This window comes from Equus caballus, chromosome 14, assembly GCF_041296265.1.
Source record: "Equus caballus isolate H_3958 breed thoroughbred chromosome 14, TB-T2T, whole genome shotgun sequence".
Classification (NCBI taxonomy): domain Eukaryota; kingdom Metazoa; phylum Chordata; class Mammalia; order Perissodactyla; family Equidae; genus Equus; species Equus caballus.
In genome coordinates this window covers 90,324,178-90,349,976 of record NC_091697.1, presented here as the reverse complement: position 1 = coordinate 90,349,976, position 25,799 = coordinate 90,324,178, and the positions used below count along the sequence as shown (strand labels likewise).

Genomic DNA, 25,799 nt, shown 5'->3' with positions numbered 1-25,799 from the left:
AATGGGACCTTATTTAGAGACAGAAACTTTACAGAAACAAGCTAAAATGAGGTCATTAGGGTGGGCCCTAATCCAATGACTGGTGTTCTTGTAAGAAGAGGACATTTGGACACAGATATGTACGCAGAGAAGACACTGTGAAGACACAGGGAGAAGGTGGCCATCTCCAAGCCCAGAACAGGGACCCTTTCCTCGTAGCCCTCGGAAGAAACCAGCCCTGCTGACACCTTGACCTCAGACTTCTCGCCTCCAGAGCTGTGAGACAATAGATTTCTGTTTATTTTCAGTACTACCTAAGTGGCAGTACGTTATTACAGCAGCCCCAGCAAACAAATACATGAAATATTGAAACAAATTCTCTTTCCACAAAAAAGGCATATGTTAAGATTTGATCACTACTCAATAATCTTAAAAGTTTTACAACTGTTCCAGGAGCATCATCCTTCACTCTAAGATAATAAATCAACTTAAAGCATCTGATACACTGTCTTGGCCTCTGTACCGACTTCTAAAACAAAGTCTACACAATACATCCTAGAAGGAAAAAGAGGACTAATTATTAAATAATACAGTTACTTCTTTGAGAGAAGAAGAAATGACATAACAGGTTGCACAGCTTTAGAAGGGAATATTGAATTTAAAATGTAGTAAATTCTCAGGAAGGCCTCAAATTTTCCTCTTCCAACCATCCTCTTTGGCAGGCAGTCAGCAGAAGAGTCAATAGCAATAAATGAAGCTGTTTTGTATTTCGTCATTTTGTTGGAAGCTGGGGGAAGAAAACTAAGAAGCCTACGTTCAATGCCAAAGTAGCTAATTTTGCCTTTGGCAGAATTCACAGCAGAGCTCCCAGCTAAAAGTGAGGTGGTGGAGCGGCAGCCCAAAGGCCCTCCATGCTGGATTGTTTTCTGGAGGCAGCGCTTCAGGTAAAACGTCAATCTCCCCCAAAGCCTCTTGTAATGTTTCTCTTTTCTGATGTAACCAAGATAACGCTAATGCCTTGTTTTAAGGATTTTACCGGATATCGGGGTGGATTTACTTCATGACGGTTCATCTTTCAACTGGCTGGGGCTGTAATCACAGGAACTGACCCTGCCTTCAAACCTAGAAATCCACAGATTTCATTTCTGTTCATTTCATTTCTTCAAATATGACAAGCAGGGAGGATTCTACTGTGATAAAACCAGGATTTCGATATTTTCAAATGCTTTTTAAAATTGAAAGTAAACATTCAGAAAGATGAAAATGATCTGGGCTTACATTATATTCTAAATATGGGTTCACTACACTGAGGTATGTAAACACACTAATTGTAATTGTAAATTACCATGTTGTGCAGGAAAACAGACATATGGCAGGTGTCTTCACTCACGGAGCTACACTAGAGCTCTTTAACATTAATGGGCATCTGATTAAATAAAAAACCCCTAATTTTTAGCAATGTCTTCCTAACTGATATGTCCCAATACTCCTCCATTTAGAGAATTGCCTTTCTTTTACAGAGGCTACAAATCAGACTAAAAATGAAAAGGTCAGATTTATTATCCTAAAATATTGCTTTATAATGAGAAATTACCATTTTAGAGACAAAAAAGGCTGAAAGAACAAATATTTTTAGGAACCCTAGACTTCCTAGAGCCTTCCTTTAGAGATATTGCTTGGATTTTTTAATCGTATAATAGATATAGCAAAATTTTTTTAAAAATCACCAACAAGACCAATATACACATTTTTTTCTGAATGTAATATACCTTTTTCCTTAAAAAATAAAAACTGATATAAAGTTTAATAAACTGTTTTGTCTCATTCAACAATCTATTCTGAACTTTCTGTTTGTCAAAAACTGTAGTTCCATAACACACTTTTTACTGTATATGGTGTTTCTTTTTATTTACTTAACCCTTTGTTGAACATTTAGGTTGTTTCTAACTTTTTGTTATTAAAACAAAAAAAAAATATTGTGATGACCACCCTTATCACTAAATTTTTGCACACAAATACAATTATTTGCTTATAAAAATTTTTAAAAGTTGAAATGATGGACCAAAGTGAAAGCACATTTTAAGAACTTCCCATATGAATTACCCAATAGCCTTTCACGAAGGTTGTACACTTCACATTCCCATGAACGGAATAGCCAAATATTTGTTTCTGATAATTTGTCCATCATCATCACCACACTGTTTAAATTACTGTAGTTTCACAACATCTGGTAGGACAAGGCTACCCTAACTCTTTACCTTCAGAATTTCCTTATTTCCCTAACTTTCATTCTTTCAGTTTAGAATCACCTTGCTAAGTACCACTCCCACATTCCACTAGGATTTTATTTGAATGGCATTATAGTTTTCATCTTAAAAACATTGTTCTATATGGAAAATACAATTTTGCACCCTGAAAAGAATTCGTCATGAATAGATTCTGTCAAGGAAATCAATACTGGTTAGTAAGCAAGACTATTTCTAGAAGAAAGCCATAAACAAAAGTGGCTATTCTGAAAAATAAATCCCTGTGACATAGTTTTAGTATAATAAACAAAGATGTACAGTATATATATTTCAAAAATATGAAATTATAGAAAACAGATGCTATTTCAAGAGCAAGATAATGTTTTAAAATAAGGGAGGATAACCTAACACTTCAAAGTTTTGACAATAGATGGAAAAACTTCCAGGAAGAGGAGAAATTGTTCTTTATGATAGGAATCAAATTAAAGTGCCAAGGATTGATAAAAATATAAGAACAAGAAAGCCAATAATGAATACAACATTTTGTCTGCATGTGAAAGACTTATGCAAGAAGTGATTCAGGGCCTTTATACTACACTGAGATACCCAGAAAATACAAATTCAAAGAAAACTGGGAATTACCTACTAGACAGGGCCCGGGCAGGGGAAAATCTTGAAAGTAAGGTGGCCAAATGGAAGGTGTTTGTTAAATTCTGAAACTGTAGATCTACAAGAGTCATAGTCCCCTTTGAAAATATGATGAAGGCTATCATCCCTATCTTTAAAGAAAACACACGTATGCACACACAATTCTGATTATACTCTTGAGGAGTTTAGCGTCTTCAGGTTAAGAAGACCTGACTTGTCTAAAGGAAACACAAGATAAAGGAAATACTTTCAGAATGACAGTGAAGATTCTATTGAGCGAGTGGTTAGAACTCATGTTTTTAATTGAGGAAGGGGGGATCTGGCAAAGATGAAGACTTTGGACTGTTGTTTGGCATCTGCCTCCACTAACTACTCCACTGAAATTGTTCTCACTAAAGGTACCAGTGACATCTTTATTAGTGAAATGATATATCTTATTTGATTTCTTATGTTAGTTTTTTTTTTTTGGAGGAAGATTAGCCCTGAGCTAACCGCTGCCAATCCTCCTCTTTTTTTTTGCTGAGGAAGGCTGGCCCTGAGCTAACATCCATGACCATCTTCCCCTACTTTATACGTGGGACGCCTACCACAGCATGGCTTGCCATGAGGTGCCATGTCTGCACTGGGATCTGAACTGACAAACCCCGAGCCACTGAAGCAGAATGTGCACACCTAACCACTGCGCGACCGGGCCTGATTTCTTATGTTACTTGATCTCTGTACATTTGACACTGTTAACCACTGACAACACACTCTTGGTTTTCTCCCAACTCTAAGGGTGGTTCCTTATCAGTTTTGAGGGATCTTATTAAGGTTTATATCCATCAATCTTAAATCTCTGAAAAATATGAAATCCTTTAAATATCAAGGCCCAGCCTTTTCTCTTTTCATTCAAGTCAAGAGGACCTGTGATGGAAAATCTCATTTTAAATTATGTGAAGGCTGATCAGAGACACACACCAGTACTCACCTAAGCAGAGGTGTGGCAGCTGTGTGAATGATGCAGGGTGCTGAGGCAGACCCGTGGAACTGTTCCCTGACACTGAGAGCCCGTTAGTGTCTCTCCACATCTGCAGGGGCTGAAGAACTCAAGGAGGAGCCTGGGTCAGAGCCTCCTCACAGCTTTTAGGAGCTAAATGCTCACAGCGCAATCACAACTGTCCATCCTGGCATTCAACACTGCCTGAGCCTCTGCAGAAATATCGCCCTTCCAAGGCTTTCCAGAAGAGCTGTCTAGCAAAAGGAAGGAATGGGACTGGTGCTGTGTGACTTTTAGAGGAATAGTCCAAGAGTAAGTGAGTAGTCACCCACTGAATCTAAAGCCAAGCAATTGAAGTTTGGCTTCCCTTTACTAACCTATGTGTACTGTCAGTGTTCTATCTTCAGGCACTGACAAGAAGAAAAAATATACATTGAAGGAAAACAGAAGACACTAGAAAAAAGCAATTAATAAAAGTAAAAGCTAAAATCAACTAATTAGGAAATAAAAACAGTAGTAAATAGGATAAATAGGATAAAAATCAACAAGGTTGATCTTTGAAAACACATACATAAATTCTTTGTAAGACTGATTAAGGAGAAAAAAGCAGAGAAGGAAAAAACTGACAAGATTAGTTAGCAAAGAAGAAGACATAAACTCAGATATAATAAAGAGTGATAGAATTATACAATAAATATCACATGCAAGTGTATGGCAGCAGATGTGACAATAGAGAGGGATTAATGATTGCTGTTTAGTGTATAATGACCCCAACTGACCAATGCAGAAGCAGAAAACTGGAAAAGATCAATTTCATAGGAGAGATTGGAAAATTGATTAAGATGTACCATTGCAGAAGTCACCAGGGAATGTTGGATCACCTATCACTAATTTCCTCTAAAAAAGCACATCTGAGCTCAAAAGAAAGTAAGGGAAATTCCCAGGGAATAAACCAAATGGAGCTGAAAACGAGAGCTGGAGTTGGGGCTGAGCTGCCAATCTCAGTAACAAAGGGGTTTGAAATACACCAACTGTGTGTGGCAGGACAGGCAATAAACCTGCCTGCATAAGGTGGAGGGTTGAACTGAGACCCTCACTTAAAGCTGGGGCATTCTAAATGAAAAAGTGAATAAGAAAAAAATGCATCTTTCAAGAAAGGCAAAGAACAAGAAAACTTGTGTTTCAGCCAGCGCTCTGGGTGGGCTCCCTGTACTCATTTCTTATCTCATCCTCAAACCTTCCCCTGAAGGAAACTATTCTCCTGGACTTCGTGTTTGTGTTTACACAAAGTGCTGCTCGTTGTTGACACAAATGGTATACTGAAACAGTCTTCTGTGACTTTGAATTTTTCACTCAATATCGTGTTTATAAGAAAAAAATAAATTTTATGTTTACTGATCACCACAAGGAGTAACAGACACAATTTTCAATTAATTAAAAGAGAAACCAAATATCCGAAACCATCTAAGTATTGTAATGTACCTTAAAACCATTGCTAGGCAAAAACAAGAGGAAAAACACAAAGCAGCAATAAATTTCAACCTCGACCCCATAATATTCCCAAATAACTCCCACCCTCATCCCCTAGTACTCTTAACTTCTTCCCACAGTGAATGGAGAACTTGACGCTAAAAGCCCTGTAATCAACCTCAGGGACTAGTATGGCCACCCCCATAAGGACAGGCCCCTCAGTTTCAAAGCCGGGGGAGGTCTAGAGTGGTGGTCGGGGCAGAGAGGAGGGCACCCCCGCAGGGGACGGGGTGGAGGAGTACAAGGGTGTAAAGTATGGGCCCCCACAGTGGAGGGAACCAAAATGGAGCCCCAATGCGAGGGGAAAGCACACTGGTCCCCCTGGGAAAGGAGAGCCAGCTGCCCCCACCTCCTCTGGTGGGGAGAAATCATTGGTTGGCTGGCTGCCCATCTTGCTCCGGTTATAGAACCAAACTCGGACTAGGTCCTTCTGCAGCCGGAGCTGCCCAGCGATGCTGCTGATTTGCTGCGGTGTGGGCCTTGGGCATTGCAGGAAGACTCTCTCCAGGGAGTTTCCGATGCGAGTCTCCCTGCTTGCCCGTCTCCGCTTCCGAGCCTGCTGCAGGATTGTCTCCATGTTGCATAAGCCCAGAAGGTTCTCGGTGTCCACTTCCTCCAGCCACATTTTCAGCAGCGGTAGCAGCTTCTACATGTTGGCGAGGCTGAGATGCTGGGCCTCGAAGCGGCAGATGGTCGTCTGGCTAAGGACCTTTCCAAAAAGAGGCCCCACGGCGAACCCAACGTCGGCCTGCGAGTACCCAAGGGTCATCCTCTTCTGCCTCAGCTCCTTGGCCAGCTGCGCCATCTCTTTCTCAATGGCAGAGACGTCTTCTGGAAGCGCCAACCTTGGGATGCAGCGAAGGACGATGTATGGCCCGGGGAAGGCGGCCTCGGAGGGGCCCGGGAACCAGGCCCCCGCCCTGCCAGCTGTGAGCTGGGGCCCGCAGGGTGCCATCCTGCCCAGGAACTCATACAGCAGGGCACCCAGGGGCACCCTCCACACCCCAGGGCCCGGGCAGACCCTTGGCCCGACCCCTGGCCAGACCATCAGCCTACCAGGGGCCGCCTGGGAGCTCAATGAGATGGGAGGGTCAGCCCGTCCCTGCCACTGCCTGGCAGTGGGGAGAAGTTTGAGGGCCTGTGACTGGCCATGGGGTAAGACCACACCCCAGCGGGAGCAGGGAGTCTGGTAGGAACTGACAGCTCTCGAGGCTTCCAACAGCCACCAGCCCTGCCCTCGAGCCCCGCCCCTCAGTGGGCGGAGATAGCGGTGCAGGCGAGAGAAATTGAGGCCATGGGTGTGCACAGGCGGTGGTGGAGAAATCTGGTAGATTCAGTGGCAATTCCTTGCGTCCCGTGGCTTAAGGGAGTGCGTCCCCTACTCTGAACTTAGCTTCCAACTCCCTCCGGGGTGCAAGTTTCCCTCTTGGGCTTTGTACCTCCAAGTTGTCTGGGATCCCTGAGTCACTGCCTCCATCCTTTCCCTGAAGGGAACCTAGGCATCTACTTACAGCTCTTCAGGAACTCTGGTATCTAATCCCTTTCCTCCACAGAATCTGAACATCCCTTTCCACTTCATAAATATCTGTTCGACATCTATATGCCAGGTATTGCTGGGAACTACCCTTCAGTTCATCAACTGTCCCCTCACTGCTATCTTTATGGTCACAAGTACTGCCTTCTTTGCACCTCTTCAGTCCCTGTGCCCTAAGAAACCTAAGCATCCTTGCCTGAATTTCTAGTTAATATCAGTTTACTGTCAGATCTACCCCCACCCACACACTTTGCCAGCTTCCACTCTCTCCCTATGACTGAGTTTCTTGACTAATTCCATCTTTCTTTCAAGTCCTTTGCTCTCCATCCTACCTTAGCTTCTAGGTCTAGAGTTTCCACACACAATAGAGACCTACATGTACCATCCTTCTCCCCCTCTGGAGACAGGTCTCTGGACTGGCTATTTCCCATTGAAGATGCTCTCTAAATACCTGACTCACCTACACCAGGTTCCCCTATCCCCGGCCCATCTCCCATCAGAGACCCAAAGATCTTAGAATATTTGTCCCTCCATCATGTCGCCAGCTCAGGCATCGAGTCCTAGGCCCTGGGTGGAGAAAGCTAAGGAGGGGAGAGGGGGAAGAAGATCTGACTTCAGGTTCAAAGTTTTCAAGGAGGAGCTTTGGGAAAACAGAAAGACAGTGACCTTGGTTGGACATTCCCAGTCTCTTACTCCTTCACTCTCCAACTCAACGTTGATGTAGTTCTGCCCCACCTACATCTACTGAAATTGGTCATCTTGAAGTCATCGCTGACCTTCCAACTGTCAAATCCGATGGGCTTTTAAAAATTCTCGTCCTATTAAACTTCTCTGCAGTATCTTACAATGCTGGCTGCTCTTCTTGCTCCTCCTCCTTTTTAAATTTCCATGAAATGCTGGTAACAGCCAAATCTGTATTTCAGCTCTGACTTCTCTTCTCATTTCCAGTTCTGTATTTCCTACTGCCCCAAGTCAAATTCATTATCTGTACTTCTAAACCTGCCACTCCTCTAGGGCTCCTTGAGCTGGTTAATGGCATCATCATTCACTCGGTCACCCAAGCTCAAACCTAGGAATGGTTCTTGACCTTTCCCATACTCTGTAGGGCACCAAATATTACATAGTGGGTCTCCTAAAACATCTGAACTCTACCATCTCCTCTCTAGCCTCATTTGACTGTTTTAATTCAGGCCACATAATAATAACCTTGTAACTGACTTCTTCTGCTTCTCCTTTCAAGTATATCTTGCATACTGCTGCTAGAGGTAATTTCCAAAAATTGAACCAAACCTAACCAAACCAAACAACAATCTCACCATGTCATTTCCTCTTAAAATTTTTTCAAAATTTAACTCCTCTTCCCCCAATCAACAAGGTGAGTGCTGAAATTCCTGAGTATGGAACACATGGCTTTTCACCATTTGGCCCCTCCCTCCCTCCCCTCCTTCCTTCTTTCCCAGTCTCATCTACCATACTCTCCCCAACTCCCTGCACCCCATCTTACCCCAGGCTTAGTGAGAATATCTCACTTTGCACTAAAGATGCCACGCTTTTCGTGACTATTAGGCCTTTGTTCATTCATGCTGTTCCTTCTGTCTGAAATGGCTTCCTCGCGCTTCTTGGTCTCATTCTCTCATATCATTCAGGATTCTGCTCAAATGTTATCTCATTAGAGAGGCCTTCCTTGATCACTCTATCTAAAACAGCACCCCCTATCACTCTCTGTTCCTTTTATTAACCACCTAATATAATTATTTGTCTAATATGTTTATTATCTGTTTCTCTGCTGCCAAGAGAGCAGGGACTGTGTCTAGTTGACTGCTGTGTCTGCAGTGCCTACAACTGTGCCTGGCTCACAGAAGGCACTCAGTAAACATTTCCTGAATAAATGAAGCATGCCGTGTTTCCAGTCATCTTTCAGACACAGTTTAGAAGTCACCTTATGGCGAAGCCTTCCCCCAGGCAGAGTTAGTTACTGCTTTGTGCTACTCCCCTTGTACTTGATGTATGTTTTTATGATAACATTTATCAGTAATTATTTCTTTTATGTCTCTGTCTTTCCAACTAGAGTGTGAGGTACTTAACAGCATGCAGTAGGTGTTACAAAGCCTGGAACATAATAGAACCCTGACTGATAGGCTGCTCAATAAATGTTTGCTGAATGAGTGAATGAATCCTTACCTTTACAATTCTGAGAGCAAAGCACATTTAGTTCCAGTTTAATAATGAGAAACTTGACCCTCCCAGGCACCTCTCCATCCCTTCTCTCCTGCACTAGAACAAGGCCCTTAAACACCTCTTACTAGATGGGGGCAGTAGCATTATGAGAGTAAATTCATCTCAACATTACAGGCAATGAGGTTTTAGATATGGCCTTGAAGCAACGGTAGAGAGAAAAAGAAGAATCAGGAAGTCAACTGTCATCTCTACAGGCTGTGTTATTGATCATTTGTTTGTTGTCTGCATCTCCACTACAACTCTAGTTAGAATGTGTGCTGGTAAAGAGCAAGGTCCTCGTCTGTCTGGTTCACTGCTAGATTCTCAGCTCCTGGAACTTATCTGACACACAGTGGGAAGTCAATATTTGTTTAATGTCAAATAAATGAATCTCTGCAGCATTAATGGTAAAGGTGGCCATATTTGCCTTGAGTTAGGTTTCAAGATGATAGTCTATGAAAAGACAATTTACAATACACAAAATTTCACTTAAGAATCATTTTGCTGATAGCTATTCTTGCCAGGTATGCCTACATGCTACTTTTTCAAAATTACAAAGCAACCAAGGAGCGTCTGCGAAACAGAATGAAAGGTGGATCACAAAGAGGAATAAAGGACCTATTGTATCAGTTAAGGCCCACATATTGAAACCAGCCCAGTTGCAAAAGAGAATCACAGAGAAAAGGTTCATTAGTTGTCTAAAAACAATAGTTGAATAAATATGTTTTCAGTAAATTGGAAAAGAGTGAGTTCAACTGAATTTGAGGAAAGCTTTATTATGTTTACTGAGTTAAAACATAGTAGCTAAAAACATTTACTAAACTAAAAAGTAAGGCTATATTAACTTGATGGTTTTCAAAATTAATTTGGGTGCTCTCAATTAAGGTTCTGTCTGTACTTGATCAGATCTCATTCGCCAATGTGCCTATCTCCTGGTTTATGCGTATGTGCTGTCACAAATAGCCCATATTTTTAAAGGAAGTCTTGACATTTTCTTGAAAGTATATGTAATGTGCTATGGGAATGGAGTGATCAGGGAAAAAAAGCAGGAGCATATTTGGTTGGAACAGAAATAGAGATCAGAGGAAGGCAGGTGATGGGAATGCCCAAGACAACCAGCACCGTCTGGGCTGGGGTGTTTGAAAGGCTAATCCATCACCTTCAACAAATACAGAGACCTCTTAGTAAGTGATTAGATTACAATGTAAGAAGCAGGCCAGTCTTATCCATAGGGAATTACAAAGCAAGGATAAGAAACACATGGTCCCAGGCCCTGTATATTTATAATCTAAATATGGGAGAAGAGAAACTGTCAGGAGAGCAGGACAGCCACATTTGCCCAAAGAGAAGTTACTAGTTTTCTATTATTAGGCCCTTTGGAATTAAGAGAAGTTAAGTTTTAAGCAGAAATACACAAAGTATCAGGATTTATAGTATTAGGCTTTCCTTAAGTATGCCCCATTCTAAGATGGCAAAAGCAACTGCCAAGATCCACTAATGAGAAGAAGCAAGAAACAGTGGAGGCAAAGTTAATAATAAACATCCTTATAGGGCTTGGTTCAAGTTTCATCTTTTGGGAAAGCTTTGCCTAAACACTCGGGACCACAGTGATCTCCCTCTGCTCTGAACTTACTGCCTTTCCACTCAGATACATTGGGTGCCTTAAACAATCAGCTGGAGTTTCATGTCTTAGCTCTCCACCTGGGGCATATGGAACCTCCCAAATGGACATTACAGATACCATTTATTTTGTACTTATGGGCCAAACAGTGTGCTAATGCATGAGCTATCCACAGTGCTCCAAGTACAGTAAGGGCATAAAAACACCTGGATGTGAGGGAGATCTGGCTTTGGTTTACATCATCATGTTGATCAATTATCTCACTGGCCAGGAAGGTGGTCCGTGCTTCCTTATTTCTCCAAATGCATCTCTCCCAAAGCTGCTCACGCTCCAGAAGGAGGTCAGGGCTTTGTTCAAGAATATATGAGAAGTTTCATTCCTCTAGCAGAGTCTCCAAAAAAACACACTTTTTGAATGTGATTAAATCAACAGACTAGACCAGAACATCTAAGAATGAGGTACAAGTCAAACAGAGAGGAGAAGGCAGACTACGTGATGCTAATTTGATAGTTTCCCCACTCTGCAGGTGTTCTAGTAACTTAGCACCAGCCAGACATCAGGGCATAAGGGCACTGTCAGCAGCAGAGCAAGTGTAGGTCCTCAGAACCACATTAGTCAGGGACCAAAGTCAGGAATCCAGCAAAACTGTGGCAGCTGAGTATGTATGGAATGACGCCGCCCACCTCACAGTGAAAGCGTTAACACCACACATTAAGACAATTTAGTTAACTGAAAACTACCTCAGAATACACTGAAATGATTAAACTGTTAATCCATTGTGGAGATTTTTAAGTAGAAAACTGTGTAAGACAAAGTGAAACATCAAAGACAAGTTATGCAGTTAGACAAACTGATACCTGAAGGTAATGTACACACAAGAACAACATTAAAGTTGTAATAACATGGACAAGGAGTTAATCAAATCAATGTCATCACTAAATAGAATCATTTATTGCTCTATGAGATATTACAAAATAGATAGCAATAGCACTGTTCTGCACAGGGGATAACAGAGGACAAGAGCATGGGCAAAAGGACAGCCATTTGTGAATAACAGCAACACGAGATGTTTTTACTCCTATAAAATATGTAGAGAAAAACTGGAATGTAGTAGAGCTGCCAACATAGAATTTCCTCGTTTCAGATTATGAAGGACTTAAAAATGACACTGCTCTGATATAATTGCTGCTTAGAAATAAAAGCTTCTGATATGACACAACCACACAGAGATTACAAAGAGATTTACAGTATATAGGGAAAATCCTTCCATTTCATTTTATAGATCTGTGATATTCATGAACTACGAAGTTTCTGTCCTATAAAGTAATATTAAGCATAAAAACCCTACAGCCTTCACAAGAAGTCCTCAAAGAATTTTAAATATCTGGATGAGGCAGGAAGAGCAGCTGAGGTGAGGAGTGCTGAGTTGAAAGGCACCAGGTGATGAGTCAGGTGTATTCATAGATAGTCACAGACAGATAAAGTTTAAAGGTTCTTGTTATGCCGAGCAGGATTTAAACAAACTTTTTAGCTGAGTTTGCCCTTGTTACAGAAGAAAAGCTTTAAAGATGTTCTTGCATTGATTACTCTAGTCATGGTGCACTCACTGTCTTCTACATTCAAATTTGTACTCAGCTTACACTTTAGAGCAGGGAACACACAACTTGTTTAACAAAAATATTTCCATTATATTGTATAGTAAAATACACCTAACAGAAACGACAGCTTACGACCAGTGAAACCAGAAATTCAGGATGTGACATGGGCTCAGAGAAGCAAATGAGAAGTAGAATAGAATGTGTTTACAGGAGAGAACTCTTTTAGGTGCTGTGAGAATTATTTTTTGTTAAAGAGATTCCAAATTGATTGATATCAGTGCCATTACCATTATAAGTTTGGGGCCTCTGTGAATTTCCCTGGAATCTCTTTAAGAATCTATAAACTGAAACAAGCCAAAGAGAGACACACCTTTTTTGGAAAAATGAACACTTGTATTAGGTAATATGAAATGCAGTAATGACCATGGAAAATTCAAGACGTAGTACCAGACTTAAAATTGTAAGTTCCAGTATAGTAACTTTATCTGAACGTGTAAATTGAAAACTGTTAGCATTTTAGACCTGACAAAGCTCTTGGCTTTAGACAGTGAGACAGTTAAGTCAGCTGATAAAACTGAATCCTCTTCCAAAGTCACCTCACTATGATTCCAAAGGTCTTAAAGAGAACCAACCAGGCTATCAAGGCTCTCTTCTGAGCAAAGGACTCATGCCCAAATCCACATTTATTGGTCTAGAGTCCACTGCAGCTCCCAGAAGCCTGCTTTTCACTCTATGTGTGTGTGGATAACATCAGGCAGATAAAGGTTTCATCTTCTGAAAGCCTCTGAACTCTAGTAAGCAATTATATCAAACTAGCTGTGAGTGGAAAATGGAAAGCGTGATTTCAATTATCATTATTTATTTAATGTAAATTTCACTCATTACTTTTTTGAATATTCAACTATACAGTCACATGGTTCAAGAAGTACAAAAGGGTTCATAGTGAAAATGGACAGAATTTATTTTTAATTTTTATTTTGTTGCCAATCATGACATCATTGGCAAGTGTTAACTTGGGCTTCCAGCTAGAATTTTACATTTTGCTTACATAGAATTTATTGTAATAATTTAAATTCAAGAAAGACATTATCCTTTATGATTGACAGAAATGTAGATGAAATGTAAGGAAGAAACTAATGAATTTAAAGAAGTTTCTCAGAAGGATATGTTCTAGGGCAGGTGTCATTTTGAAAGGAAGACAATGTATTAAAGAACTGATAGGCTTTCAGGGGTTGAAGGGGAGGATGGACGAATAGGACATTAGCAGGAAGAATGAAGGGGAAAGCGTCACTGCAATTTAAGCAGATTCAGGAGAATAAAGAAATAAGGTAGAATACTAAAGAATAGGAAAATTTAGGTGTTTAAATACTGTACTTCTGTAGAAGATACAGTGGGAATCTCTGAGAGGAACCCTATGACAAGACATGACTAGAATCAGGACTTAGATAATCTAGAAATACAAAGACAGAAGCAGGAGAGAAATTACAGAAAGTTGTAAATTCTCAAATATTGAAAGGCAAGGAGTGATTTCTCTAAAACTATAGTACTTGACTTGTTGAACAAATAATTTCTAATACTGATAACTATAGGAAGTCCTTGCTTTGTATGGTAGTGTGGGACTATAAAAATGACCATACAAGCAGAAACCATGGAATAATTCCACAATAATCAATGGGAAAAACTATGACTGTTCTGTGACCTTAAGTGTTTTTTTGTCAAAATGTTAAAAATCCTCGTACTGTCAGCTAAAAATGATTGGGGGAATGAAAAAATAGTAAAACTAACTTTATTTAGTACATTGTAATTTAAAACAGAAACACTGAGAATTAAAATGCTTTATTTCTTTGTAAAAAACTTATTAAGGGTAGTTTGAATGGTGCTTGCCTTCGCATCATATAACTTACGATATGGTACAAGCAAATCTTTTCTATGCCTTGGCAAATTGTCATTTTCTTAAGTTTGGATCAGCTTCCAACATTTTATCCTTCGCACTCCCAGTGTCGTGAAATATCTCTGAGAGTTCATTTGATGTGAAGGGTTTTTCTGTTAGCATCACTTCCTCTGGGACATCTTCATCTTTTTCGTCACAAAGAGTTTCCAATTTCACTTCCAGCATTTCATGTCTTTGCTGCACTTTCATCTTTGTTGGCCAAGTTTCTCTTTTGATCATCCATTTTTGTAAAATGGAAGAGAGTACTATCTGTGCATGAACTGAATACCAGATATGACGTGATCGGTCAGTAACAGATTTTGAAAGAAGTGATATGATTGGCCACTGATCATGATGTGCATCTGTTATTTACATAGAGATTTGTACTTAATGCAATCATTCACAGTTAATATATTGCAGTAACTGTAATTTAAACCTTGTTTTCAGGGGATTGGTATTATTTAACTAAACTATGTTAACAGAAATTTGTATATATTGGAACTGTGCAAAAGGAAGACCACCTGTATTTACTGAGTCCTAACTATATGCCAGGTGCTATATTAATAGTCCTATACGGATTAGTTCACTTAATTCTAACCGTAACCCAGTAAGATGGTACGAGTATTATCCCCCATTTTGTAGACAGTGTGATTGTGGATCTTCATCTGGCCATATTATAGAATTAATTTTCCACATTTCTGGGAGAATACAAATTTCCCACCATCATGATAAATCCAAAGCTCTTCTTCATAACTGCTGAATTACTACCATTAAAGAGTTTGAAATGACAAGTAACCTATTCATTTGGAACATGTATCTAGAGTAAAAAGTCTCATAACAGTGTGGAAGGAAGGGGGATACTTTCAGAAGATGCATTAACTCTTAGATAGCAGTGGGGTACCATCTAATAAAGCCGGGTGCCAGTGAAGTAAGAGGTACTCATTGGTCCTGAATGAGTTCATAAGTCCTTAACGTTCCTCCCTACCCCACTTATTTCAATGATCATCCTATGATTAGGAACAAAGAGAACCTTTGCAATAAACAGAAGACTTCTTTCTAGGAGACTCTGAGCTCCTTGAGTGGCAAGAGTCATGGCCAGCAATATTTATACCCTTAAGAGTCTAGACTAGTGCCTAGTACATATTAAATGCTGAATAATCTTTGTGGAATTGGAAGTAAAAATATTTACAGTTAGTTTCTTTCCTCAAGAGAACCAAGACTAACTCAAATTTGGGGTAAGATGTGGAATCAGGCTCAAATTTTAGGGGAAACAAATTTATTAAAGTAATCCATTAACTGGTAAAAATAATTAAATTTGGATTTTCTAAAATTTAAGCTTTGCTGCCTATGTGGATTTTACATGCTTGATATTGTTTCTGAAGAAAAGCAAAACCAAATAACACTGGAGGATTATCCCTTCATAAGAGAAGTGCCGCACCACAACGGCTATGGAAGACTGTGTTTTCCACTATAAACTGCATATCCTCTGCTTCCACAAATAGCCTTCCCACATATTGGTTATATTTAATCATTTGTATTTGTGGCCTTCAATTAACAATGCCTTATTTTAAATTTAGCCACTTTCCCTCTGGAAACTAAGCGGGAAAGGTATGGTAACTTTGCAACATAAATTAAAATAGAAAGAAGACTAAATTTCTTTGAAGGCAATTTATTAAAAGGAAATAAAAGTAAAAATCTGAAATAATTCATGCTGCTTTTAAAGAACAACTGAAATATTAGCTAAAAATATAAGAATCTCTAAGCCAAGATTGATTTTAGAAGGTTATTAGAAAATTTTAACTTAGGGTCTCTTACAAAAGTCTCATTTATAGAGATCATTGCTATACAAAGTTTTAAATGATGTTTATGTTTCTTTGCCCAAATTTTCAACAGGTAACTTCTATAGTATTTTAGAAATTAAGAAATTATGTAATACAATTGAATTCTGTCAAGGATTGTGCCATGAGATTATTCAAAACATCTGTAAACTAGCTGGCATATGAGTGCTTTATTTACTGGTATAACATATCGAATACTTGGGGTGAGACCCATATGGTTTAAGGGCATATTAACAGACAATATAGGCAGAAATACTAGCACCAATTCTCAAAAATAGACAACATATATCAGTTAATTTTAATACTTAAAAACTGAAGTCATTGACCACACAAATTATTTCTCAAAATTTGTCATCAAATAAAACTATTTTCCTGTAAAGAAGGACAATAGTTTAAAGAATACGATGGTTCAAAAACTTTAAAAAATAAACCCCTGCTTTTAGAGTGCTGATAATCAACTTAGACCATCTTGAGATTTTATAAATAGAAAATATTTCGCCTATCTATGGTGCCTAATGTTCACTTGGAATTTTCATTTTAGTACCAAAGAATATTTATTTTAGATGCTCTGAATCACTTCTAGAAAGCAATGCAGTTTATCTGAAGATGAATGTTTTGGGGGTATTTTTGCCAGCAGACAGATTTACCACTGGTAACTTGATGTCTTGTGACAAGACAGACAGAGCAGGCAGGGAAGGTGTGTAGATGGGAGCAGACTGGGAATGTGTGGGCAAGAGCGGAGACCTTGTGGCTTGAGGGAGGCACATATCAGGCAGTCAAAGAGAAGTGAAGGGCAGTGGACCCAGGCAAACCACACAGGTCAGACAGGGGCAGGCAGGGTTCGGGCTGGGGGAGATGAGATTCTAGAGGCTGCAGGACAATGAGTCTCTAGGTCAGGGAGACTGGAAGCCAGGAAGACAGGGAAGCAAAAACTGTACGAAAAGAGTCAAACATAGAGACTAAACCAGATGAGAAAGAGAGTCAGAGAGCAATATGCAGACAGAGCGAGCCATCAAGAACAGTGACCCAGACAGACTTGACAGAGGGAAAGAGAAAGAGAGGACAAGTGAGGCACAGACAGTCGTGGGAAGGGAGGTCAATACTTAATGTATGGTATTCCTGCCTCAGCTATCACTGGTCCTCAACTTACTTTCCCAATAATTAGGACACAGCATTAAGAGCTATGAGACACTGCTATGGGGACAGCAACAGTAGTTATTCCAAATTAACTCATAATTTTCAAGTACAAATGCAAGTTCGTATTATTTTGTTATTTATCCAAAAGCACTCCAAAAATAATTAGTTTTACATTTTTTTATCTTTAAAGGGAAGAGTTAGTTGAGTAAAAGGAGAGTTGTCACCTTTACTGCCAAATTCTTGGAAGGATTTTTCACAAATTGGTTCAGAAAGCTGTAAAAAACATGGTGGCTATTTTTAATTTTTTTTTAAAGTGAGATTTCTGGAGTGAGACTACTTACATTCGCTGTGATTACTGGAAAACTGAGAGAGTCAAAATCACAGATAATATTGGACCTGACTAAGTACACATAATCAGGGCAAATATTGGTGATCTACACAAACATCACAGATTTAGATAGGTTATTTTAAATGATTCTCTAATCAGTTATTTCCCCAGAGTTCCTGATTCCAGCTAATTATAATGAATGATTCACTGAAAACACAGGAACTTATGGTGGTCAACTTTTAGAATACTCACCCCTGATATTAACTAATAATTATAAGGTAGCACAGAACAACGAATAGGGAAACTACCCGATGAATAACAGCTACAAGGCCAATTCTACAGTAATGAACAAAAACTGCCTGAAAAGTGCTATTTAGTTAATGAAAACATCACTTAAAGGATTAGAATATATATCCTTTGAATGGAAAGAGGAATGCCACAATTCTTGAGCAGTATGTGTAGTCAAAAAGTGGTCCAGCATCATATATCTAATATGCCTTGAATTTTAAGGTCTGTTTACAAAGCAAAGTAGAGATTTTCAATCACTTAAGTAATTTGAGCTGTGGCTAAAAATATATTAGACAACTCAACTTGTCTACACATTCTGAATGACACCACACTCTAGAAGAAATTACTGTTGATTTTTCATTGCTATCTTTAGAAGGAAGCGATTATTCATTAACAAAGAAGAGAGAGAACTCCCTAGTGTCATTTCATCAAGACATATTTTCAGCAATAAAGTGAAGTGAATATTTAGCAAATATTCAGTAAGTTAAGTCAGTGTAAACAGTCAATCTGGACTATTTAAATAAAGAAAAATTAAAGTTACATTAGCAGGTTTTCTACAATTCAAATTCACCTAGAAATTGCTAATTTTCCAATTTCTGTTCTGGTGGAGAAATGGGGCTTGACAGCTAGGTACAGGTTATCAATGGCTCCCTTCTTCTAAATCCAGAAACAAGAAACAATTATCTAAATATAGTAAGTTTTCAAGTTTAATTCTTAACTCCTAAGACCACTACTATGGTTCTTTTTTTCTTTTTCCTTTCTTCTTTTTTCAATAATTATGCTGTTATCTTTCTAATTTTGAGGTGCCCTGATTTACATCAAGTGTTCTAGGTGAGCCGAAATAATAGAGAAAAGCCTGTCTCAAACCATGACAAGGGTGAGGAAAAATGAGATGGATAAAAGTTCTGGGAGGAAACACGTTGAGAGGATCAGACATCTGTACCTCAGAGTCTGAGTGAATCTAGGTTCAGGTGTTTCTTTAATGGTAGGTGGGAAAAGGAAGCTGTGGAATAGTTTTCCATCCTGTGTGTCTGGTGTAAAGTGACCACAGGTGTGTCAAAAGACTGATTTCCCCTCACCCTTCAGGTCAGCCAGGAGAGGCTCTGTCCATTCACCTCCGGACATAAGCAGCCTTGTCTGTGAGCCCCAGAGGGCTGTACACGTGTTACACTTTTCTCTCTGAGTCGCTTCAGGAAGAGTGGAATAATCTTAATAACTTGCTGGTAACTATGCTTTGTGGTTACCATAAGCCTTAGAGGACTGGTAAAGTGGGTCTGATGAGAAAGGCAGGTTTTCAAGGATCCAGAACAAGAGACTGCTGGAAGGAATAACGGCACACATTTCAGAACTGAGCACGTACCCTAAAGTCCAGGAAAAAGATCTCTAAAGACAGACAGGCAAATACTGTCTTTATTAGTGGGAGGTGGCGGCAATTCTGACTAGAAGGAATGTCCTAGAAATGACATCTTCTCAGCAAAGCCATCTCTGGCCACCTCTCTAATAATTCAAATCCTCCCCTCCAAATACACATACTTCAGGTCTTCTCTCCTGCTTTATATTTCTCCTACCATTTACCATTATCTAACATACATACACTTTCCTTATTTATCTTGTCTGTCACCCTTACTAGAACGTAAGCTCCATGTGGGATCTTTATCAGCTGTAATTCATTACTCTGTCCCTGGCACCTGGAGCGATATCTGGTCCACAGTAAACACTTGCTGAATGAATGCATGCAGACTGAATGCTCACACCCAGAGTGGCGCATAAGAAGCACATTTGGGAGGGCTGAAAGTACAGGAGCCTCAGCAGCAGCACTTACCCAAACCTAGCCCCAGTTAGAACCAGTCTGGCAAAGAGCAGCCTGTCAGCTACGTGCCAACCAAGCAGGCTGTGTTCAGACTTGCAAGATGTCAGAAGATGTCAATGCTCTGTAACCTTGTCTGTTTTCAAACATTCATTTTGTGCTTTCCTTTCACCTTGGGGGAATGTCTCCTCGTACAGAGCCAAAAATCCTATTAGCTGTTTTTGGGGGAGCAGCACACCATACAAGATCATTTCTAATTTCACCTTTACTGCTACCCCGATGTCGCTTTCAGCTTTACTGTTTCCAGATTTCTACGTCCTACTGAACATTTTTCTTTCAACTACTGGTTTTCCTTTTGTTTTCTTCATTATATTTTCTATCTTCCTGTGACCTGGTTTCTGTGTAATATTTTGGGACCCTTATCAATATCACAGAGAACATAGGAAAACATGAATAATTAAGTCATTTGTTATTTAAAACTAGAATTAGGGACAGGAAAATGGAAGGGAGAATATTTCTGCAAATGCTTTTTCACTCCTATAGGATTAAGATAATCATTAACAGTTTTAAGATAAATGATAGCCTTAAATTCTAAAATGATAATGAGAATATGTATTACCTCATTACATTTTTACAGTGTCTTCCTTCTGATGGACTCAAAATATCCCTTCAGATACTATAAAAATTGTCCTCATAACATTTCTACAAGATAAGTGAGGCAGATATTTGCTGTCATCATTTTACAACAACCAACCAACCAATCAGAATGTGGGCTATACAGTAAACATAGATCCTATTAACCTATTATGTAATTCTCTGAATATATTCAGTGTTTTTAACTGGCTAATTTTACTGGTAGGAAACACTATTAACAGAAAGAAGTGGGAACCATCACTTGACATATATTCGAGACCACTCAAAACCCACCATTCACTATATGTTACAACAACTGAAAAGTCAGACTTCATTTTAAATACAAGGTGCAATACTGCCAACTCTTAAATGTGGAGTTGTCAAGTATTAGTATTCTATTTGCTTTCAAAAGAAAAATAAAAACAATATGACTACCGAAAATAATTATCAGTGATATTTTAAGTAAAATTTAAAAATTTTATTGTACCCGTTTTAAAAATCTATATTCAGGGGCTGGCCTGGTGGTGTAGTGGTTAAGTTTGTGCACTCTGCTTCGGCATCCTGGGGTTCGCAGGTTTGGATCCCAGGTGCAGACCTACACGAACCATCAACCCATGCTGTGGTGGTGACCCATATAGAAATAGAGGAAGACTGGCAAAGATGTTAGCTCAGGGACAATCTTCCTCAAGCAAAAAGAGGAAGATTGGCAACAGATATTAGCTCAGGGCCAATCTTCCTCACCAAAAAAAAAAATATATATATATTTATATATTTATTCATAGGTAAATAACATTCATAAAATGAAGCTACTATGAGCACTAGGTCTATTTTTTTTTTGTAAAGGGAAGCATATTTAGTAATAAAAGAAAAAATACAGTACAAAATGAGTATGTGTTTTTACAAGTAATTTCACTGCTTTGACCATGAAACTTCTAGTGAAAACACAAAAGCGTATTATACCAAGAAAAAAGTCATCATAATTTAGAAAGCTGGAAAAAACAACTTCACTAAATTGAATGTATAGTCTGGATATCCATTACTATCTTGTAGTCAGTACAAACGTTGAAATCTTCAAATAACAATAACATTTTAAATTACACTAACAGATTATAGATCAGAGAATTTCAGGTGTTTCAAAGATGCTTCAACAACCTTTGGCTATTTCCATTTGAATTTATTGCCATCACTCCCACTGCTATCACCTCAATTAAGTAAGTCACAAGACAATTTCATCATCTCTTGCCCTTAACTGACTTCCCCCCTCCCGCTCCCTGATACTTCTGGTAATGATACTTTCATTACTCCAGTTACTTTTTATTGGAGCTTATCATCTCTTCCTTCTCCCTTTGCCTCCACCCAATCTGTTTATCATCCTGGAGTGTAGCTTCTGCCCGAGTCATATTTGCTCTAGCTCTCCTATCCTCTCTGCTCCCACTGCCACCACTCCAGTTCATGCCATCAGCCCATACATTTGCTTTATTGTCACAGCCTGCTGAGTCTACTGCAGCTGGCTTCTTGCTCCTTTCTTTTCTCCATTTACTTAATTAAGCTTCTTTAAAATCCCATTTTGATCATGGTATACTCCTTGTTCAACATTTTTTAAGGACTCTTTGAGGGAAATCCCTGATTTTGATTGAAAAACCATTCAGTTTTCTGAGTAGGTGTGGAAAATGCTGGGGGAGTGCTGGCCCTAATTCTTTTCTCATTTGATGCCACCTTACGCTGATGCCACCTTCAGAAGGAGGAACCTACCTCCTAGCAGAGGGCCAGGAAACAGTTCTTTTTTTTTTTTTTTAGTGTTTTGGGGAAAAAAAAGATGTGATAAGCTCTTGTTCACTGCTATGTCCTCAGTTTCCAGAACAGTGCCTGGAACGTAATAAGTACTCAATAAACATCTGACGAAGAAATGGACATATGCGGGAAAGTGTATATGAAATCTGATTTAAGCCAAATTTGTTGAAATAAAAACCCACAGAGAATAGAAGGTTAGAGAGAGTAGCAAGTTTTGTCCTAAGAAAAATTGGTCTGGCTGGCAGGAACCTAACCCTGTATTTCCCCTAGGAGTAATGATTCAGTATTCACAAATTCAGTGTTCTCAGCGACTTTATAGAATATAACTACCACTAATAAAGGAAATCAATTGTGTAATACACACACATACACACACATATATGTATATATATGGTAGCATATATATCTCCTAGTGGTCTGTTTCTCTTATTGAACCCTGATTGACAGACCTTAAAAGTTTAGCTGTAATGACAGTGAAGCTCAGTTCAAGTTTAGGTATTAATGATAGTGAAATTTAGTTATAATCAAAGTTCTTTACCTAGTATTTGAACTGTTCTCCCAATTATTTCCTTCCAATTTGTAAATATGTCTGCAACTCTGAGTACTTAGTGATTAGCTATCTCCTATGATTTTATATAGAATAGTCTGTATTCAAAACTTCTGCTTATTCTCTGGCATCAATGGCCAAAGCAAGCCCATTTCTGTTCTGTTGCCATAACCAGGTACCATTGCTCACTTTGTGTTTACCATCAAAATTGGTTGAGAATTGTGAAAGCCAAAACCAGAAAGCAATGAAAAATGTCACTCTCTCCGCTTACGTAGAGATTAGAGACTAGGGTACAAATCCTGCAGGCTGGAAATCAGTACCATCCTTAAACTGTCTGGAGCCCACCTGGTTCCTGAGGTGCTCACCATGCCACCTCTTTCCTTGCAATAGGCAGGCTAGTCCTGCCTTAGTTTTCTGTGAACATCTTCAGATCCATTCCAGCCTTACTGCTTACATTGCTCTGTTTCTTTTGCCTAGAATGCCATCCTGCACATCTTCCTACAATCCAAATCCTGTTTAACACACAAGATTCAGCCAAAATCTTTTGCAGGAGAAACTTTTCTGAAGACTCTAGGCCACAGCAATTTCTCTTCTCTGAACTCACCGCCTTGACTGCCTGTTGTATCACTGAATTGGTACTCAATCAGAGATAAATACTCTGAGATCCTGTATGCCTAGCTAGTCCTTGTCTCAATCAACTTTTTACTTATATACATCTTGTCTCCCTAAGCTACTACAGCAACTGTCTATATCACTATCAAATTGTTTCACCTACTCATCTTTACTGAGGTTGTTGGTAAGAATTTTCAGCTACTTAGCAAATTTATGGTAGCGGATCAGACCCATGCCATATGTTACCAATAATTCATTCAAAGATTGAAGGCAGAACAACACGCTTAATTCGCAAAACAGAATTCCCCATTTTATTAGCATATTTTTTCACCTTAAAAAAAATCCACACATTTTTCATCAAACACATACCTGCTGAGACTCGGGGACAGTCAGGCAGCATGGACTCCACTGATGTGTCTAAGGGTTCTGAGCTAGAGACCCAGTTACAACAGTTCTGAAATGTAATAGAGACAATTTTCTGTTGAAACATAATTTAAGCCAAGGCCAACATTTTAGGCTGCAGAGATTAATTTATCCTACATAATCAACCACTAGAAGTATATTCAGGCTTTGTTCCCCATACACTATAAAAAATTTTCTTATGTAAACAGTAATTATTTATGACCAACATGACTGTGGGAAAAAGCTTATCTGCTACAATTCAGCCAATCAACTGCACTGACATTAAGAAGACATGTAACTTTCTGTGAACCATGATGCAATATATTTGTAAGAGAAGGTTAGGATTATAATTAAGGGAAATTGAAAAGAGTGTCCATTTTTGACTTTAGATGGAGATAAATATTAATTTAAACATGTGAAAGAATAGCTTCATTTTTAAACTATATTCTTCATCTTTGTAATACTAGAAGAAACAAATTTTACAATTACTCCTCAAAATCTGGCCCATATAAATATATCTTTTAATTTTTACTTCAACCTGGTTCAATGAAGGCTGTATCAATAGTTCAAAAGAAACACAACCTTGTGAATTGTAGCTGTGTGTCTGAGGACACAAAGCATTCAATATTAAAAATCAACCTCTAAGATGATTAACAACTCAGACAAATGAAATAAAAATAACCTATATTCCTTCCATACATTCTAAGTCTGTATTTGAAGTCTGGCTTAAAAAATATGATTAACCACATACAACTTATAAAAAATTTTCAGAACACACACACATACACACACACACACACACACACACAAAGAATTTCCAGACAGATCTTATTTTAAAAGAAATCGTCCTATCAATCATGTTGGAAAAATCGCTGATTGTTATTCTAGTAAACAAGCATGTATTGTGTATTTTTAGATGCTTGCTGCACTGGTTGTGCACCATGGAATCCGTCCTCACTGTGGAAAGATCCTTGACTGGTAGATCAAGTGTCTTATTGTATTTCCTTAATTCATTCTGTCTGGAAGAAGATGTCAGCTGTGTTGCAGTGAGGAGAGAATTTCAAAGGCCCCAGTCCCCACCAATAAAGGCCGAGGAATGGCTTTTGAATAGATTTGTCAAGGCAACCCTACTGTTCTGGGACCAGGGAGAGCAGGAATAACATAAAGGAAGGGTTGCTGTATGAGATTAGAAAGTGAAGTTCACAAAGCATGGCAGATTTTTGTAAGAAACAGTAGATCAATGAAACTATTGAACTGCGTGGAAAAAAACCCATGAAAACAAACACAACATCTAGTAATGTTCTTAAATGCTTTCTCTCTTTTTACATTTAAAATGGAAAAAATATTAGTATTTTCATGTATTACAAAAGCTTGAGGGTTTAAAGTGGATACATATTCTATAACTTGCACTCCTAATCTTAATTAGCAGCTGAATGCAAAATTATACAATGTAAGAGAGCAGAAATTATAAAAGAAATAGGGTTTTAGAAGATATTTCATACATTTGAAATAAGTAAAATTAATATTACTATTGATAGAATACCACATCAGAGAGTTCTAGGTAATGCAGAAGATTAGCACACAATTAGCCAGCTTTTATATACAATGTGACACTTGCTTGTAAGAAATAAGTATTCTCCAAAGCAGTGTCAAGATATGCAAATGGATGATTTGTTTTATCATTCATCACAGCCCCTAATAAATTCAAAAATCATGACTTCTATAGGTACTAAAAATAGGCTCCCAATGATACAGGGAGATAGCTTCAATGAAGAATGACTTTCTCTTTCTCTCTCTTTTTCTTAAACAATTCAGTCTTTTCAATGACAGCAATTAGCACTACCGACAGACAGGCAGCGATTAGGTATATATTTTAATTATTATTCATCCTAGTAGTACCTCCACCTCTGATGAAAGTTGGCTATTACCCAGGTGATATGTCAGTCTTAATACTGCTCCCTTACATTTTACATATGTAAAACTGTCTTATAGATATTTCTAGTATTAATAAAAGTGACGGTACATTACAATATGCAGGTGATTAATCATTTTCTAATTCATTATCATTGACTTTAAAATGCTGAACAAAACGGATTTTATCCAGGTCACCTTTAACTCAAATATTTAAAGCAAA

At 38.7% G+C, this 25,799-nt stretch overlaps 2 protein-coding genes across 33 annotated transcripts in view; both read right to left on the bottom strand.

Moving 5' to 3' along the window:
- ARB2A (ARB2 cotranscriptional regulator A) overlaps window positions 1-25,799 on the bottom strand; it is a 383,076-nt gene that overhangs the window by 99,975 nt on the left and 257,302 nt on the right. For all 32 annotated transcript variants that reach the window (XM_070234560.1, XM_070234566.1, XM_023618013.2 and 29 more), the window contains one exon: window positions 23,633-23,717. In XM_070234560.1, coding sequence (XP_070090661.1) covers window positions 23,633-23,717 — 85 coding nt within the window. The remainder of the gene's footprint in view (window positions 1-23,632; window positions 23,718-25,799) is intronic.
- Window positions 1,860-6,649, bottom strand: POU5F2 (POU domain class 5, transcription factor 2). Its single transcript, XM_070234580.1, is given in 2 exon segments — window positions 1,860-6,483; window positions 6,486-6,649. Coding segments are annotated over 2 exon segments (969 nt in total). The 5' UTR covers window positions 6,535-6,649; the 3' UTR covers window positions 1,860-5,563.